This window comes from Oreochromis aureus, linkage group 20 (assembly GCF_013358895.1).
Source record: "Oreochromis aureus strain Israel breed Guangdong linkage group 20, ZZ_aureus, whole genome shotgun sequence".
Classification (NCBI taxonomy): domain Eukaryota; kingdom Metazoa; phylum Chordata; class Actinopteri; order Cichliformes; family Cichlidae; genus Oreochromis; species Oreochromis aureus.
In genome coordinates, this window is record NC_052961.1 from 36,043,145 (window position 1) to 36,061,252 (window position 18,108).

Genomic DNA, 18,108 nt, shown 5'->3' on the forward strand with positions numbered 1-18,108 from the left:
CATTCTACATTCAGTTAATTAGTCTATTCCAGTCCTCCCTCACTTAAATAGGGAGATGCTTTTAGGACTTTTTTTTTTTTATAAATAATTCAAGATCCATAAGACATACGCCTGACAGAAGTAGAAGCAGCCATCTCACCACAGAGTCAAATGATTTTGGGCAAGAATTGTGTCCCTGTATCAGTCCTTGAGAAATAATAATAATATTTGACAATAGCACATAGTAGGATCTATTGTTTTGTAACAATTCTACCACAAAATATAACAGTAATAAAGAATGTACCTTTACAATAACACTGTGGCGGGGCGTGGCCTGCGGTGCTGTGCAGGGAAGGCGGATGCACCTGCACGGCACCTGCAATCACGCCCCGCCGACTTAAATATTGTACTGGGTCCTGTAGTAGGGGTTGTTGTCGTTATGTTGAGCTGGCAGCGGGAGAGCTGCAGCTCTGGGTGTGGATGTACAGCAACCGTAAAAGTGTTAATAAAGTATGCTCCAAAGCATGAACGTGCACCCGGGTCTGCCATGGTCATTTACAAACACATAGTGAGATTCTTCCCACTAGTATTAACAATAATCCAACAACAATATGTTGTATGATGTGTTGCTTTGCAACAGTCGCACCAAAATACATAAAAAAGGGACTAAAACCCTGTTAAACGTGTGGTAGTGATGTCTTTCGGAATATTTGTAATGCAAATAATATGTATTTGCATATTCACCTGCCAAATAAAATGGCCTGCTATGAGCTGTTACATTTTCGTTTTTTTTAAATGTTTCACTTGGCACTAATTTGCATGTGTGCCAGCATAGTGGGCGCAATCACATTAAAGCTTAAAAATACAGAGTCTAGAAACCTGTATTTTCTATCTTTGTCTATAAAGGAACAAAAACAGTGCCTGTAATTAGCATTTAGACAGTGCTTAGCATTGCGTAGTTTGTCTGAAGCACACTGAACAAACTGTTTTCTTCTTTTGCAGATGTTCCATATTTTCCCATTCAGGCAGCAACCAGACTGTTCGCCGGATTCTGACAGCCTGCCTCCTCTCTTTCATGGCCCTGCTCGGCTCTGTATTCATCGACATCAACTCCAACTTTGACTTGCTGTACACTACAGAAGCAGCTTACAGCGAGCTGACTTCATGCAGGACTCTGACTCTCCTGCAACTTGTCAGTAAACTTCAAAAGACGAGACATTTATTTTCCAAAAAAGCAGGGAATGAGACAGCTGAGGCAAGTTTTTCTAAGATGCTTTTTCTCATCTTTGATAATCATTGTGACGAACTGGTGGGTCGAAGTAATGACATTGGGATTCCTTGCGGTACTGAGTTTCCTAGCTTTTGCAAAGAGCTAGTAAGGAGCATTCAAGGATTGTTAAATACTTCACAGGATACAAACATTACCAGTGAAAATGGAATTCTTGCTTTCTCACTGGCTATTGAAAGACTTCTTGACATCTGGTGTACAGTAGAAGATACTTTGGTAAAGGCCAAACAGAATTCTAATTGGAGAGATGTACTGTCTGCAAGACTGTTGGTCACCTTTATTGAGCTCAACCACCAGTTGAGAGACTTTGGCCACATGCAAACTCCTACTGGCTTCCAGTTTAGATGGTCATGCATTCTGAGCTACCTCAGCTTTGCCAGGGTTCTGACAGAGAAACTGAATGACTGTTGGCTAGAAAACATAGACCTCAAGTTAAACACTACCCTGGATGTTCAGCATTCCTATATTTTTGACACAAGTCAATGGCAGATCTCTGGCACAAGTACCGAACGTCTGTCTGGGTCTCACACTGGAATTCAAGCTCTGACAAACACTCAGCAGTGTTTATTTGATCGTGCAGTGTTGGCTCTCAGGGTGGGCTCTCGATCCATCTCTTCAGGCCTCAGTATGAGGATATGCCTGCTGGCCATGGCGTGCCTTATCTACCCTGTGGTGATGTTCTCTTTCAAACAGATGACAGAGTGGATACAGAACTATGCCCACAGTCTGAAGGAGAAAACACAAGACCTCAAGCACCAGAGGCAGCTGGCTGAAGATCTGCTTCACCAAATGCTGCCAAAGTCAGTTGCCAAACAGCTCCGCCAGCATAAACACGTTGAAGCTGAGAGCTATGAAAAGGTTGGTGCAAGAGGTTGCTATGACTATAACAGGTTATACAGTGAAGGATTGCTGGTGTCTAAATCCCCCTTCAAACCTGACTGGACCAGTGGGCTACTACTGGCCTGTCATTGGTCTTTGGAAACAAAATATACACCAGAACAGTTTCAAAATAAATTCTGCATTAGAAACTGTTTATGCAGTCAGCTTTCATTGTATCTTGTGTCATATTAATTTGTACATTTTCTAATGAAATAAAAGAAAAGTTAGAAATGTGCAACAGGAAAAACACAAAATAAGAAAATTAATCTGCAGTAATGAGGCAGGCTTTGTGTCTGAATCTTTAGTAGCTTTATAATTAGAAGAATCTGATTCTGAAAACCCAGAAATCTAAATTAGAAGAGAAATGTAAAAATCTGAACTAAATTAATATACAGGGATAGAGAGATAAACTTTATTTTTCTCTATAAAATTCTTGAAAGCATGGTTGTAAAACAGCTGACTGATCATCTGCAGCGAAATGGTTTACTTAAAGAGTTTCAGAGCTCATCACAGCACAGAAACAGCTTTAGTGAAGGTTACAAATGATCTTCTTATGGCCTCTGACAGTGGACTCATCTCTGTGCTTGTCCTGCTAGACCTCAGTGCTGCGTTTGATACTGTTGATCATAATATCCTATTAGAGCGATTAGAACATGCTGTAGGTATTACAGGTACTGCACTGCAGTGGTTTGTATCATATCTATCTAATAGACTCCAGTTTGTTCATGTAAATGGAGAGTCCTCTTGAGAGGAAAGAGATTTTATATCTCTAAGACTAATCTTTTACTATTTTACGAAGATTAATGAAAAAAAAAAGCTTTCAGTACAGGCGCATTTCAACCTTTATTCCTCTGATGATGCAAAAACCTAAAACCTTAAATGCAAGTTGCAACTTTGGCAAAGAAAGGGAAGACAACAACCTTTACCTTATACACTTGCCATTTGCTTTGATCATTTAACCAAACAAATCCAGAGCATGTGCGGCTGTGAGAGCTGTGGGATGTTGCTGCGAGGGGGTTACTTCTGGAAGATCTGCAAACACACACACAATGAATGTGTGTGTGTTTGCTGCCTTTGTTGCTATTGTTAGCATAATTGTCTATAATTGCCCTGATGCATATTCATTGGAAGATAAAACATATCGTATGAGTGAAAATTGCATCTGGCTTTTTGAAGAGATTTGAAGCAGCTGTAGCAAAAAAGCCCTCTGAACAGGGCTGTGGGGCGATTACAGAATACGACTGATAGGGTAAATTTTAAACAAATTTCAAGTTCTAGAGTATTCTGGGAGGAAAATGTAATACCCCTTGTTAATTTGTTTCAAACTAAATGAAAACAGAGAACAATTCCAACTGAGAACAGGATAGAGATACCGATATAAAATATAAAGCGCTCTATGATATGGGACATAAGATGCAATGCCTCTTGTGGGCTAACCATGGGAAAAATCCTAGACTTTGAGCTGCAAGCTGACACATTGTACTCAGATCACAAAAAGTCAGATATGAAAAAGACAAAGTGAGAGGTAGTTGAAAATGTAACTCTGATATTTCAAGATATTATTACTGACTCTCTATATAAAGGACCATTGTTCAGGCTACAGGGGGGTCTAGTGCCAAAATTGAAACGTAGTATAAATAATTATCTCATCTTTTCTTTACAATCACCTACAAACTGCCTTGTTTTTGTTAGAATGGACTGGGTCTTATATGTTGCTTTTCTACTGTGAGCACTTAATACAACATGCCTCCTTCAACCGTTCACACAAACTGACCTGCTCTTCCTCCTGAGAGCAGCCCTTCATATCTGCAGAGGTCGTGGGTCTTCTTCTGTTATGCTGTCATGTTTCCACAGTAGACCAGATGGACAAACCAAACCCTGGCTGCCCTAGGCATTTGCATTTTGGAAAGTGAAAGGTATATTTAGTGAGTTTCAATTTGTAAACTTATGGCTAAATGCCTATAAATGCTATGCACTGATCTTTTAAAAACAAACATCAAAGATTAAACTATCACTCGCTAGACATTTGGCATTTCAGGTAGCATGGTGGTGTGGTGGCACTGGTGCCTCATACTATAAGCTCCTGGGTTTGAATGCAGCCTGGGCCTTTCTGTGTGGGGATTGGCGGTTCTCTCTGGGTACTCCAGCTTCCTCTTATAAAAGACGTGTATGGGGTTAGGTTAACTGGTGATTCTAAACTGACTGTAGGCTTGTGTGTGTGGTGTTTTTTGTTTTTTTTTACAGCCATGTCCTCTGTGTAATGTTAAAAAGAAGATTTTTAATTTGTTCAAGTGCATTATTTTTAAGCTATTGCCAGGGTGTTATGTCCCCACATGAAAGCTAGGCGAAGAGGGTGGGGGACAGTAACAACTGGATCCGGATTGGAATGAATAGGACGCCAGGCAGAGGTGTTTAACACAAAATAAATCTTTATTATAATCAATTAACCCAATAATCATATAAACAGTAACAACAGAAAGAGGCAGCAACACTGCTTTAATGATAAATTAGACAGGCCAGCCCAAAGGAATGGTGGCCGCTTCAACTAGGAAAACAATGATAACGACTCAACAGAAAAAGACAGCTACACTGCTCTTAGCAATAAAACCAGGTAGGCCAAACCAAGAAATGGAGGCTGCTCACTTAAGAAAAACCACTGCTCAGTTGAGAGTTATTCACAAAGAGCCACGCACGGTGGGGCTGGTCACACACACAGCAGGCCTTTTCCACATATAGACCAGACTCACACACTGACCAGCACAGAGGAAATCCACCAGAAGACAAAACTAGAGAAGCTGGTGAAGGCATGTTCAGAACCGGTGAGAGAGAATGAAAGGCATGGAAGTGAATTAAAATGTCCTCGCCGGTCGACCTGCCTGTTGTGTCCGTGTGTTTTGTTTTGTCGGCTCCCTTCTCGGTTCCCTATTTCCCTGTTTCTGTGATTTGATGTGTGTTTCCGGAAGTCCGGTTTCGAGCGTCATTTGACTGGGAAGTATTCCCAGACTGACGTCAGCCACACTTGCTGCTCATCAGCCCTCACCAGCTTGCAGCTGATTGTCATCGTCAGCAGCCTCCCTACTTACCTGTGTGACAGAGCTTCATTCGAAGCTGGATCGTTGAGTGTACTTGCCATTACATCCCCTGTTCGCCAGTGAAAACTTTGTGTTGGAAGAGTGCTCCGTTCGTGTCCGCTTCTTACCACAGACCTGACAGAACGATCCAGCCAGCAAAGGACCCAGCAGACTGCAGCCCTATTCAGAGCTGTCATTTCAGGCAGATTTGTTGGATCGCCATGAGAAAATGCTGCCGCATATCTCAAAGGAACAGAATGTGCTCCTCCAGTTTATTACCAAACTGAAAGGTATGTTTCAACCTCACCGTGGCAGAAAATGTTCCACCCTCTCTGCCTTCACTTAACATTTCTGCTGCCTGTCCTCTACCTCCCCTCCACCCTTTCCTTGGGAGCACCCGCTACTGGTGATGGAAAAATTATTGACAGAGTTGGATAAAAGTGGAGGTTTTCTCATGCAATGTGCTTTTCAGACAGCAGAGTCGAGCCTATGCTTCGGACTTTGCCAAGGTTTCATTTGTGGTGGAACTGGTGATGGGGCGAGCCTGAGCACTGAAATGAGCACAAGTGGTACTAAGAACGCACCCAGAGATCTCATATTATGACTTTTTGGCTAAATTCTGATAAAGGTTTTTGATAAAGGTTGCAGCCCTGACACGGCCGCACACTGGATATTCACCCTCAAAAAGGGCAGTAAAAGCGTGGGTTTTGGCTGAGGAGACGGGTTGGGAGGAGAAAGTGCTCCATGGAGCATTCCTGAACAGCCTAAATGAGGAGTTTAAATGTGAGTTGGCTACAAAAGGACTGCCAAAATCTTTGGATGCTTTCATTGCTATGTGTGTCAGGGCGGATGATCATATGCGTGAGTATGGAAAATGGACTGGTGGACCTCGGCAGGCTGGTAGAAACTCGAGCCCCTGGGCAGGCTCTCTGTTTGCAGAACGGCGCTCGGTGGAACAAGAGCAGGTGGACGGGGAAGAACAGCCAATCCAGTTGGGCCATGCCAAGCTCTCCTTCCCTGATTGAAAAATAAGATGCTTTAGCTGGTCGCAGCAGATGGCCCCGCCCCTCCCTGAGCCTGGTTCTGCTGGAGGTTTCTTCCTGTTAAAAGGGAGTTTTTCCTTCCCACTGTCGCCAAAGTGCTTGCTCATAGGGGGTCATATGATTGTTGGATTTTTCTCTGTATGTATTATTGTAGGGTCTACCTTACAATATAAAGCACCTTAAAGGCGACTGTTGTTGTGATTTGGCGCTGTATAAATAAAACTTGAATTGAAATTTAGCTGTGAGAAGAAGGGGCATTTTGCCGATTCCTGCCCCTCACAGCTAAAAGATGCTGCCCATCAGTAGCTGTGGGGATACTGAAAGGGCTAACTGAAAATGTGTTGACTCCAGGGCAGAACAAAATTTTATCCATGAGACCCTCACCAAGAAGGCTTCCTTAACCCCTCTCTCTGAACCCTTGCAGGGTTCTGCCCTTACTGGGTCTCAATTAGTCGACATAACTCATTGTTGGGCAACCATGTGGAGGAGGTCAGCCTGTTTCTGTTCCAAGCACCAAGTACTTCTTTGGTGTTAGGTTAATGTGATGTCCACATATGTGGATGCCAGGTCCTAGGAGGTTTAACAAGATCACTGTTAAAAAAAAATATCCCTTACCTCTGCTTTCGTCAGCATTCGAGTTACTGAAGTGGGCCACCATCTTTTCTAAACTCAACCGCCACAATGCTTACCACCTTGTTCAAAAACCGATGATGAGTGGAAAACCATGCTTAATACTCACCTGGGCAACTTTGAGTATTTAGCCATGCTTTTTGGACTCACCAATGCACCTGCTGTTTTATAGGTTATGATGTGATGAGGGACTCTATTAACCTTTTTGTTTTTGTCTACCTGGATGATATTCTAATTTTTTCCAAGAGTCATGCTGACCATGTGAAACATGTTCACCTCCTCCTGCAACATCTGCTGGAGAATTGTCTTTTCGTGAAGGGGGAGAAGTGTGAATTCCACATGAAAACAATGTCCTTCCTGGGTTTCTTTGTGGAGCAAGGGCAGTTGCAGGCAGACCCAGCCAAGTTCAGGGTTGTGGTGGAATGGCCCAACCCGAAGAATCAGAAGGAGCAACAGAGATTCCTGGGATTTGCAAACTTCTACAGACTGTTTATCAGAGAGTTCAGTAAAGTGGTAACATTCCTCACCCAACTCATCTCATGAAGAGTATTGTTTCAGTGGTCTCCATCTGCACAGCAGGCTTTTAACCAGCTCAAGCAGCTGTTCTCCTCCGCCCCCATCTTGATTTAAGCGGACCTCAACAAACACTTTGTGGTGGAAGTGGACGCATCCGACTCAGGTGTGGGGGTCATCCTTTCCCAGCAAGTGGAAGGTAAAATGCATCCCTGGGCCTTTTTCTCTCATCATCTCACACAGGCCCAACAAAACTACGATGTGGGTGACCGAGAGCTGCTGACCATCAAGCTACCTTGGAAGAATGGCAGCATTGGCCGGAGGGAAGTGAGCACCCTGTACTGATCTAGATGAACCACAAGAATCTGGTGTACCAAGCGCCTGAACATCCTTCAAGCCAGGAGGGCATTGTTTTTTCCAGATTTAACCTCATATTACCTACAGGCCCAAATCTTGAAATATGAAACCAGAAGCTGTGTCACGCCAGTTTGTGCTGCACCAGGAAGCCTTGGAGAAGGAGAAGCCCATCCTACTCTCCGCATGCATAGTGGGCTCCCTCACTTGGGAGATTGAGAAGCTGATGCAGGAGGCTCAACAGAATGAACCCGACCTGGGGTCTGGACTCACAGGCCCACGGCGGTCCGAGGCAAGGTCATTGACTGGGGCACACGCGGCCAGATTCGCCTGCCACCCAGGCAAGAATCGCACGATTCAGTTTCCCCATCATCTGTTTTAGTGGCCGTCTTTGGTGAAAGACACACAAGAATATGTGGCTGCCTGCTCTGTATGCGCACAAAATAAGTTGCCAAACACCCTTCCTGCTGGCCTGCTTTGACCACTGCCTACACCCAAGAGGCCGTGGTCTGACATTGCTCTAGACCAGGGGTCGGCAACCCTGATAACTGATGGCACGACCATAGCTGGACTGGCCATCGGGCATACCGGGCATTTGCTCGGTGGCCCGATGATTTTTTTTTCTTTTTTTTTCTTTTTTGTAATGGTATAAACAATGAAAGGTGGTGGATTGGCCAGATGTTGGCCGGTGTGTAAAAATAACTCAATTGTTTGGTGGTGGCTATGGCGGAGCTTCCACAGATTCAGTAACATTAGCAAATGGTGGAGGCCAGCAGGTGGATGAGGGAGAAGGGAGGCAGGAGGAGCAGAGACCCGAGGCGGGGCCGGTCCGAGTGTCAGGTGAACTGTACTTCAGGTAAGAAGTTATGACCTGCAGTCTATCTGGGTCAGATATAAACCAAGTTTAGGTGGAGTTTATTTTCGTTGTGCTGACTTTTTACAGTCAGTTACAATAACTCGTACAGCGTACTAGCTAGCATGACGGAGTTTCTATACAGCTGGGCGGGTGCTGTGATGTTACTGATAGTAAACTTTATTTTATTCATAAGGTTAGTTAGTAGAGTTGCCAACCGTTCCGTAAAAAGACGGAATCGTCCCGCATTCAGAGAAATTATTACGCATTTCGTGTTGAGCTGAGAAGGGACACAGTTTGTCCCGTACTTCAGCCAGGATGGAAAAAGACACAAAGCTGGATTTATTCTGTCTTTACGCTGCACAGCTGTTTCTTCTTCTCTCATTCTCCCCCCTCCCTCTCCTCTTGCTACTTTAATCATGAAACTGATCAATGATCAGCTGATCGGCTTTTCTCTCTTGTTTGTTTATCGCCCACTTTGCGCCAGAAAGAGGAAACCGCCGGATGTCGCGCTAAACAACAGCAGCATGTTTAAGCTTGATCAGCTGTTGTTAGAATTTATTTAATATTAATTTCTAGTATCAGCTGATGTTTGCTGGAGCCACAGCTGTAAAGCTGCTGGTCATGATATCGGTTTGGATATGTGGTGAGAGGGAAACATGCAGATGAAACCAGGAGATGTCCTTACTGAATCATCAGAGCTGAACAGGTGATGGAGAAACAGGTTTACCTTTTAGGTGACATGAATGAGTTGAAGGGAAGTTATGAACTGTTTCTGAGAGACAAATAACACCAGGATCCTTTTCTACGTAGCTGACAGCTGGTAACTGTGCAGGGGCGGGTCTAGCAAAGTTTTGCCAGGGGGCCAGGTAGGGCATTAGAAGAAGAAGAATAGAAGAAGAATAGCCTTTGTTGTCATTGTACAGGGTACAACGAAATTGGAGTGCCACTTCCTTGGTGCAAAATGCAATAATAAATATAAATGTAAAATATAAAAGGTACAATAAAACAATCGTAAGTACTCAAACAATAGTAAGTACGATATATATACAGGATAGCAGCATTAACATAATGACAGTATGAATAGCAGCATAATATAATATGATGACAGTGACAGTATGGTGTAGCTAAGCAGGTTCAGTTGTTTTTGTGCTTATTTACTACGGTGATAGCTCTGGGAAAGAAGCTATCCCTGAATCTGTTTGTCCTGGTTTTATGTGACCTGTACCGTCGGCCTGACGGTAATAGTTCAAACACTTGATTGCTGGGGTGAGAATGGTCCTTGATGATATTGCCAGCTCTGCTGAGGTACCGAGAGTTTGCAATGACCTCCAGGCTGGGCAGAGAGCAGCCAGTGATCTTCTGGGCTGTGTTGATGACCCTCTGCAGTGCTTTCCTGTCTGCAGCTGAGCACCCTGCATACCATGTTGTTATGCCGTACGTTAGGATGCTCTCTATGGTGGCTCTGTAGAATGTCACCAGCAGCCTCTCCTCCAGGTTGTTCCTCCTGAGCACTCTCAGAAAGTGGAGACGCTGCTGGGCCTTTTTTACCACCGCCGTGGTATTTGCAGTCCAGGAGAGATCATCAGAGATCTGCACGCCCAGAAACCTCATGGAGTGTACCCTCTCCACACAGTTCCCGTGAATGTACAGTGGGGCCGGGTCTGCTCTGCCCTTCCTGAAGTCGAAGATAAGTTCTTTAGTTTTCGTGGTGTTCAGTTGGAGGTTGTTAACTGAACACCACTCAGTCAGTCTGTTGACCTCATCTCTGTAGTCCGACTCATCCCCCTTGAGATGAGTCCAACCACAGTGGTGTCATCCATAAACTTTAAGATGGTGTTTGAGAGATGGGTAGGGGAGCAGTCGGATGTGTAGAACGTAAACAGGAGGGGACTCAGAACACATCCTTGTGGAGACCCGGTGCTGAGTGTGGTGGTGCTGGGCAGGTGGGGGCCGAGTCTGACAGACTGTGGTCTATTTGTCAGGAAGTCCTTGATCCAGAGGCAGATGGGGGTGGAGAGTCCCAGGTGAGACAGTTTCTGGACCAGGATCTCTGGGATGATATGATTGAATGCTGAGCTGAAGTCCAGGAAGAGCATTCTCACATAGCTTCCTCAGTGCTCCAGGTGACTCAGCGCAGTGTGGAGCGCTATGGTGATAGCGTCTGGAGAGGGGGGCACAAAGAAATATTTTCTTATTCTCATTTAAAATGTCTAGCTGTTATTAAATAATTATCTGAAGCTTACAACCAAAGTTTTTATCTGATGTAAAATGTATAGAAATCATACATATACCAACAAGACAGTGTACATCACTGTCACAACAGTGTTTGTTTTCATTCAAAGGCTTTATGGCTTTAATACCTGGTGGGCCGGTCTTTAGTCAAAATGCTGGCTGAGTTAATGCCAGTTAATGCGACATCGAAGCAGCTGGAATCCACAGCTGTGCGTGTTCATGGAGCTGCATTTTCACCTGCTGGACATCACTATCTGACAAGTTTAACTGTCTTCAGAACATTGCAGAGGCCTTATTGACAGTATTTGGCTCTACATATCTGTGTGAGCAGATTTTCTCTCACATGAGTGTCCTCAGGTAGCCGTCTGAATGCTGGACACTCGGAGACCTGTGTCTCTGAGTGGGAGACCAGAGATCACATTAACATGTGTGTCTCTGTATTAACAGACATGCCATATTGGCTGAGTTTATTTTTCTTATCATTGTTGTGAGGAGACCATAAATAGCATTTGTATTTTCTGTTGTACAGTTCATTTGCTGTTATGGATAAAAAGTCTTTTTTTGTTTCAAAATAGCTGATAACTATTCGCTGATAGCTGCCAACATCTGCGAACAAATATAATTCTATAAAGTGGTTCTATATAATGTGTAACTGTTCATATAGAGCGTTATTAAATTTATTGCTAATGCAATCATATGGCACACTGACTTCTGAGGAAATTTTAAATGGCACTCATCATCAGAAAAGTTGCCGACCCCTGCTCTAGACTTTCTCACCAGCCTGCCGCCTTCATCAGGTAACACAACCATCCTCACCACAATCAACTGTTTTTCCAAGGTGGTCCACTATATTGCTCTACCAAAGTTACCCACAGCCCTTGAAACTGCTAAACTACTTACCGATCATGTGTTCCGACTTCATGGCATTCCTCAGGATGCTGTGTCAGATCGCGGTCCCCAGTTCGCTTCCCGGGTGTGGAAGGAGTTCTGCACGGAACTGGAGCCCCAAGTCAGTCAATCTTCTGGTTTTCATCCTCAGACCAACAGCTAAGTGCTAAGGGCCAATCAGGGCCAAACAGCTAAGGGTTAATCAGGAGCTGGAAATCGTTCTCCGTTGTGTGGCCTCATCGAATCAAGCCAGATGAAGTGTTCAGTTGGGTGGAGTATGCTCACAACTCCATGATGTCGGCTGTCACTGGAGTTTCTCCCTTTGAGGCATCCCTGGGATACCAACCTCCTCTTCTGACCATCACGGAGGGAGAACTACTCTCCGTGCAGCATCACACGCACCGCTGCCACCATTTATGGAGGACCATACAGGCAGCTTTCCTCAGGTCAGTGGAACAGAACAAGCATCTGGCTGATCAACATCGTGTCCCAGCTCCCTCCTACCAAGCTGGCCAGAAGGTTTGGCTCTCTTACAAGTAAGAACAGTTCATTGGTCCTTTTGAAATCCGGTCTATCATCAACCGTATTTGTAACTGTTCATGCTTCCCTGCAACATGAAAATTCATAATGCTTTTCATGTATCCCAGTTGAAGCCAGTCCAGACCAGCCCATAAAGTCAGGTGTTGTTGGTTAAAGACAAAAGAAGAGGATCGGGTAAGGGCATGTTCAGAACCAGTGAGAGAAAATGAAAGACATGGAAGTAAATTAAAATGTCATGACCTGGCAGTCCTCGCCGGTGTCCCTGTTTTGTTTTGTCTCGGCTCACCTCCCAGTTCCCTATTTTCCTGTTTCTGTGTTTCTGTGTTTTGATGTGTGTGTGTTTCTGGAACTCCGGTTTCGAGCATCATCTGACTGGAAAGTATTGGCATGCTGAAGTCAGCCACTCCTGCTGCTCATCAGCCCTTGCCAGCTGCAGCTGATTGTCATCATCAGCAGCCTCCATACTTAACTGTGTGGGTGAGCTTCAGTCGACGCTGGATCGTTGAGTTTACTCGTCATTATATCCCTTGTTTGCTAGTGAAAACTTTGTGTGTGCGCTGCTTGGCAGATAGACAGACATCCTCACAAGCACTGTGTGGAATTTGGGGAAAATCACCATGAGTCCTGCGTTTGGGCCCGCTTCTTACTATAGACCTGACATAAAATGTAGGGAAATTGACTGGTAAAGGGATGAAAATGTGTATTGAGAAGATGAGAGGGGTAGTTTTAGGAGCTGATGAACAAAATGAGTGAGAGAAGAGCACAGATGGAGGTAATTTAATGAATCGGGAAGTGCTGAGTATTATTAAGGGGTAACTGTGAAGAGGATGGCAACCAGAAGATGAAATCAAGTGCATTGATTATGGCAGCAAACTGAAAAAGCTGTTGGACAGATAAGTGGAGTCACCTGTAATGCAGAGGGCTTTTCAGGTGAGGTGGGTGCAATTGATATCCTGGAGGGAGGGAAAAGAAGCACCCACGATCCTTTCTGCTGCTCTCACTACTCAATGCAGCTTTTCCCATCGGGACAGTGCAAGAGTCATACCACACAGTAATGCAGCTGGTGAGAATACTCTCAACAGTGCCTCTGTAGAAGGTGCTCATAATGGGTGTTGAGGCTCTTGCTCTCCTCAGCTTGCAGAGTAAGTAGAGTTGTTGTTGGGCTTTACTGACCAGTGATGCCGTCTTACTCCTGTGGTAGGTCTCTGTGGTGCGGCATGGTCGGTGTCACGACTGCGGGGGAGGCGGACACACCTGAGCTGCAACAGCCTCCCCTGCATATAAAAGGATTGAACTGGATCCTCAAATGGTGGCTCGTGGCCACGTAGAGGGAGCGGGCAGCGGTGTCCCGCAGAGAGGTGGAAGAACTGCAGAACCGGACTGAGCGCCGGATGCACGTGATATAGAGTCTGGCTGCTAAGATCGACTCCTGGCCGACACCGCCGCTGCCCCCCAAGGGGGAGTGGCTAATGTCTAAACTGCTCCAGACTGCTGACCTCACCCTGGGGGGGGTTCAAACAGCACCCCCCACTCCCAATCCGCGGGTGGGGGCGGCTGGTGACCAGCAGGTGCCTTCACCTGTTCCTGTTCCACAGAGGAGGGCAGTCGAGCAACCTCCGTTTCCACCACCTGCTCAGCCCGACCCGACAGATCGCCAGAGGGACCTGCTCTGCCGGAGCTGGAGGTCGAGGCGCCGTAGTGAGGTGCTTGACCTAAGCCGGCGGACAGCGTGCGGGAGGGTCTTGTGCAACCAGAGCCGGAGGTCAGCGCAAGAGAGGGACCTGCGCAACCGGAGCTGGTGGAGAGCGTCTGGGAGAGTCCCGTGCAGCCGGAGTCAGGGGTCGGCGGTGGGTAGAGCACGGGACGGACCCACCATGGTCGAGTTGGGGGTCTGAGTACCGGCGGGATATGCCTCGCATCAACTGGAGGGTAGCGTGCAGGGCCGCCTGGCAAGCCGCCAGTGAGCCTCAGCCCATGCCTGTGACTGCTCCGCATTCCCGAAGACAGGAACACCGTTTTGTTGGGAAAGAGAGAAGCCGCTGCGTGTGTCCGCCCGCCATTTTTCAGGGATCCTTCAATGTGACCATGGACTACTATGGTTCCTGGCGTCACTTTGTGTTTTTCAGAAAACAATCCCAAATATGGGGACTTTATAGGACTGCTTGATTTAAGAAAAAAAACAAACAAACTAGCCAATACTAAGACTTTTTTCATGTTTTGATTTTTCTGTTCCAAATGTTCCAGATCATACAGATAATTATTTAGTAGTGCTGTCAGTGTTAATCTTGTTAAAATGACGTTAATGCCATAACCGCATTAATGCGGCAAATCTCCATTAGCGAGTTAGCGCCGATCGCCCCGTGTGTGGGGCTGGACGAGCTAACACGTTGACGCCGTGCAGCCCCATACACGGGACAATTTATGGCATGGGCATGCAGTACAGAGTACAACTGTGCTGTTATGTAAGGATACCAAATTATGACTGTGAGCTCTGTCTCCGTTGTTTCGTGGGCAGGAGAGATGTAGTATCCAAACAGCCTATCTGCAAGTCCAAAAAAGTGTCTTTGACACTTCTCACACTGTGTGTGGTGGAGATGCAGAAGTTGGCTATTTCTCAGTGGAGCGTTGGACATTAGAGTTTTTTATCGGTTAGCATTTTGGTTGTCTAAAAGTCAGTTACTGAAGCAAGTTTGGAGAGAGTTTTGCTTCCTCTGGAAAGTTTGGGAAAGTAGCCACAAGCCCAAGTGACAAGTGATGACTAATTTATGGTACTATGATTGTTGTTTTCCACCAATGAAAATGTGTTCCTGTGCAGTCATATTGTCATGGAACGGCTGTGTGCAGGCAGGAAAAGGACCCAAAATGCCGACTCAACTGAGGCGAAACTTAAACTCAAAATGGCAGCTTTTATTGCCGAACAGAAAACTCTACAAAACCTAAACTGGGAAGAATCTAACAAAACACACACATGGAGACACAGGGAGAAACACACAGCATGAGGGAGATCGTAACACTGACACAGATAAACACAGGGCTTAAATACACTGGGAAATAACGAGGGGAATGAGACACAGAAGGGGAGCACAGCTGGGAGAAATCAGACATAACGAGAGTCAAGGGAAGCGAAACAATACATTCACGTAGGACACAGACCTTCAAAGTAAAACAGGAAATGTCAAGTCCGCGTCTCTGTGTTACTAGGGGATACAGTTGACAGGGGAGACAGAACAACTAAGAAACACAGAGACCAACATAAAGGAGGCACAGAGGGCAGCTACTAAATACTCAGAAAACTAAACAGCATACAAATAAACGCAAACTAAGACACTAGAGTCTATAGAATAAACTGGGGCAACAAAGAGAACTTAGAACATACTTTATAATACAAAAACAATGAGACACAAGAAACTCAACACTGGGTCAGGAGAGCCAGGATCCTGACACATATAAAATTATTAAAATAATTTTGAAACTATTCACATCTAACAACAGAGGCTGTCTGCAGGCAGGTCATACACCGCTAACGTGCTGCCACAGTTGAACCATCATTTCTCCTTGATGCTGTAGCCCAATGACAAAGTAAACATTGGTGTTCCTTGGGATTGGCATGGCTTTACCATTACCAGTGCCTGCTGCTGTTGCAGTCGTTCATTGGGCATGACACACAAAAACAAAGTAGGTTAGTGCAAAGTGAAACACCCTGCCTTCTTGACAGCATCTTGGTGATTTGTCCTGCGATACATGAAACTATCACCTGCCTTCACACTCTTTTTTCTTCCATTCTGTTATAGACAGTGTTGGTGTTAATGTATGTTTGGGGGTGTTGCACCCCGCAACCTTCAGAGGTTTTTCAGGGTTCTTCCCTGTCGGAATGTTATGTGAGAAACTGTTTTCCTGTATGTGTTGTGACTAGCTGTGGATGTTTCTAAAAGTAGTCAGTAAATGTCCTAAAAGTGGCACCTGAGTTTCCAAGCATTATCCTGAGGTTATAACACATTAATTATTTTTTTAGTGTGAACTGGAGACGTGATTGTCCATTTTGTGCGCTGTTAATGCTGATTAACCCGGAAACACACAGTTGCAGAGAGAGCGTCACCTGTAACCATGGCAACAGAACATAAATGTCAATAACAAAACCCCGAACAGCCTTGGCCCGCTACATAGCCCCCACCTAAGGGGTCAGTCGTCCCCGACAACCCCATTACAAAGTCCTGCAAATGTCCATGTGTCTTCCTTCGGTAGCAGGCCGATCTCGACCAACAGGGGAAGAGTCACTTGGATGAGAACCTGGGGTGCCACCAGCATCCCCTGCCCCAGCGGCTGCTGGAGCGGGCGGGCGGTACGGTGAGAGCCTTTCCTGGTGCAACACCGCCACGCACCTTGGGCCCAGCATGCGGATCCGGTACACCACTTCTGTTAGCCGCCCCACGACTTCCGCCGGCCCTTGCCAGTGACCGCACAGCCTGGGGGACACCCCTCTCTTGCGAACCGGGCAGTACACCCAAACCTTGTCACCAGGCACGAAAGCTCTCCCCATGGCACCTGGTGTCGCAGGCTCTTTTCTGTCGTACTCCGGCGCTGACCTGGGCCTGGTGGGTGTAGTCATGACCCACTCACGGCCGCTCCCTCAGCCTCCTGTAGCAGTCCCTGGCCACCAACACGCCGGTTCCCTGCCTCGGGGGACGGGAAAGGCTAGGGACGTCTCCTCCCACTCTCTCCATCGGGGCCCCCACCCGATGCTGCTGCAGGGGAGCAGTGGGGCGTTGAGTGGGGCCCTTCCGTGCCGTACAGGTGTCACAGCAGTGCACATGAAGTTCCACATCTCGTCGACAACCAGGCCAGTAGAACTGCCCCCTGAGACGGCGGAGAGTTTTAGCATTCCCATAGTGGCTGGCCCCCACCGAGCCGTGGACAAGCTCGAGCACCTGCGACCGCAGCAACCGAGGCACCAACAACTGCGGGAGATCCTTGCCCTGTTTGGGGGCCCGCCATCTCCGGTACAGGAGGCCGTCGTGGGTCTCCAGATTGTTGTACTGGGAGTAGTAGGCCTTTACTTCGGGCCCCTGTCCTGACACCCCTGTCCAGCCTGGGCGTCGTGCTGCCTCCAGCCAGGCCCCCACCTGAACCAACGTCGCATCAGCCCCCTGCTCCTGCTTCAGCTGCTGCATGGTCAACGAGAGCCATCCCCCTCCGCCGGCTGTGGCCCAAGCAGTAGCCACGCCCCGTGCCTCCTGGGCCCGCTCTCCCTGCCGTTTTGCGAGGGGCAGCTGGCGTGGGCGCAGACAGATGGGTTGAGCAGAGCCGGTGTCGATGGTGTGCTGAACCAGCCGCGTCTGCCTGCAGTCTCTGGTTCCCTGCTTTTGACCGCACTGGAGGGCCAGAGTCTCTGTACCAAGAGTGATAGCCAGCTTCGCGGTGTCAACGCAGGCCCCCCAGCGGGTCAGCAGATCAAGGCCGATGATGCACTGATCTTGGATGTCAGCAAGCCAGAAGTCGTGCACCAGCTCCAAATCCTTCACTCGGATCTGCAATGGTTTCTTCCCCCGCATGTCAGTTCTCTCCCACGTCACTGTCATCAGCTGGGTGTCGATGGGCGACCAACCCATCACAAGCGGCCCGGATGTTCCAGGAAACACACCAGGTCGTATTAGGGAAATGGTGGACCCCGTGTCCACCAGGGCCTGGCAGGGCTGGTCCTCAACACAGCAGCTCAGGTAGAGTCCCTTGAGGTGCCCGACTAGGCCCACCACCGTGCATCGTTCTTGGAGGGGGGCAGGAACCTGGAGCGGTGGTCCCCTCGCTGTACCGCTCCCCCTCTCATCCCCCTGAGGCCAC

General features: G+C 46.8%; 1 protein-coding gene across 1 annotated transcript in view; it reads left to right on the forward strand.

Annotated features, from left to right (window-relative positions):
• Positions 1-18,108, forward strand: part of LOC116309977 (guanylate cyclase soluble subunit beta-2) — a 39,547-nt gene that overhangs the window by 2,788 nt on the left and 18,651 nt on the right. The window contains exons 4-5 of the mRNA XM_039604700.1: positions 982-1,107; positions 1,861-2,125. Of these exons, the coding sequence (XP_039460634.1) occupies positions 982-1,107; positions 1,861-2,125 (391 nt within the window). The remainder of the gene's footprint in view (positions 1-981; positions 1,108-1,860; positions 2,126-18,108) is intronic.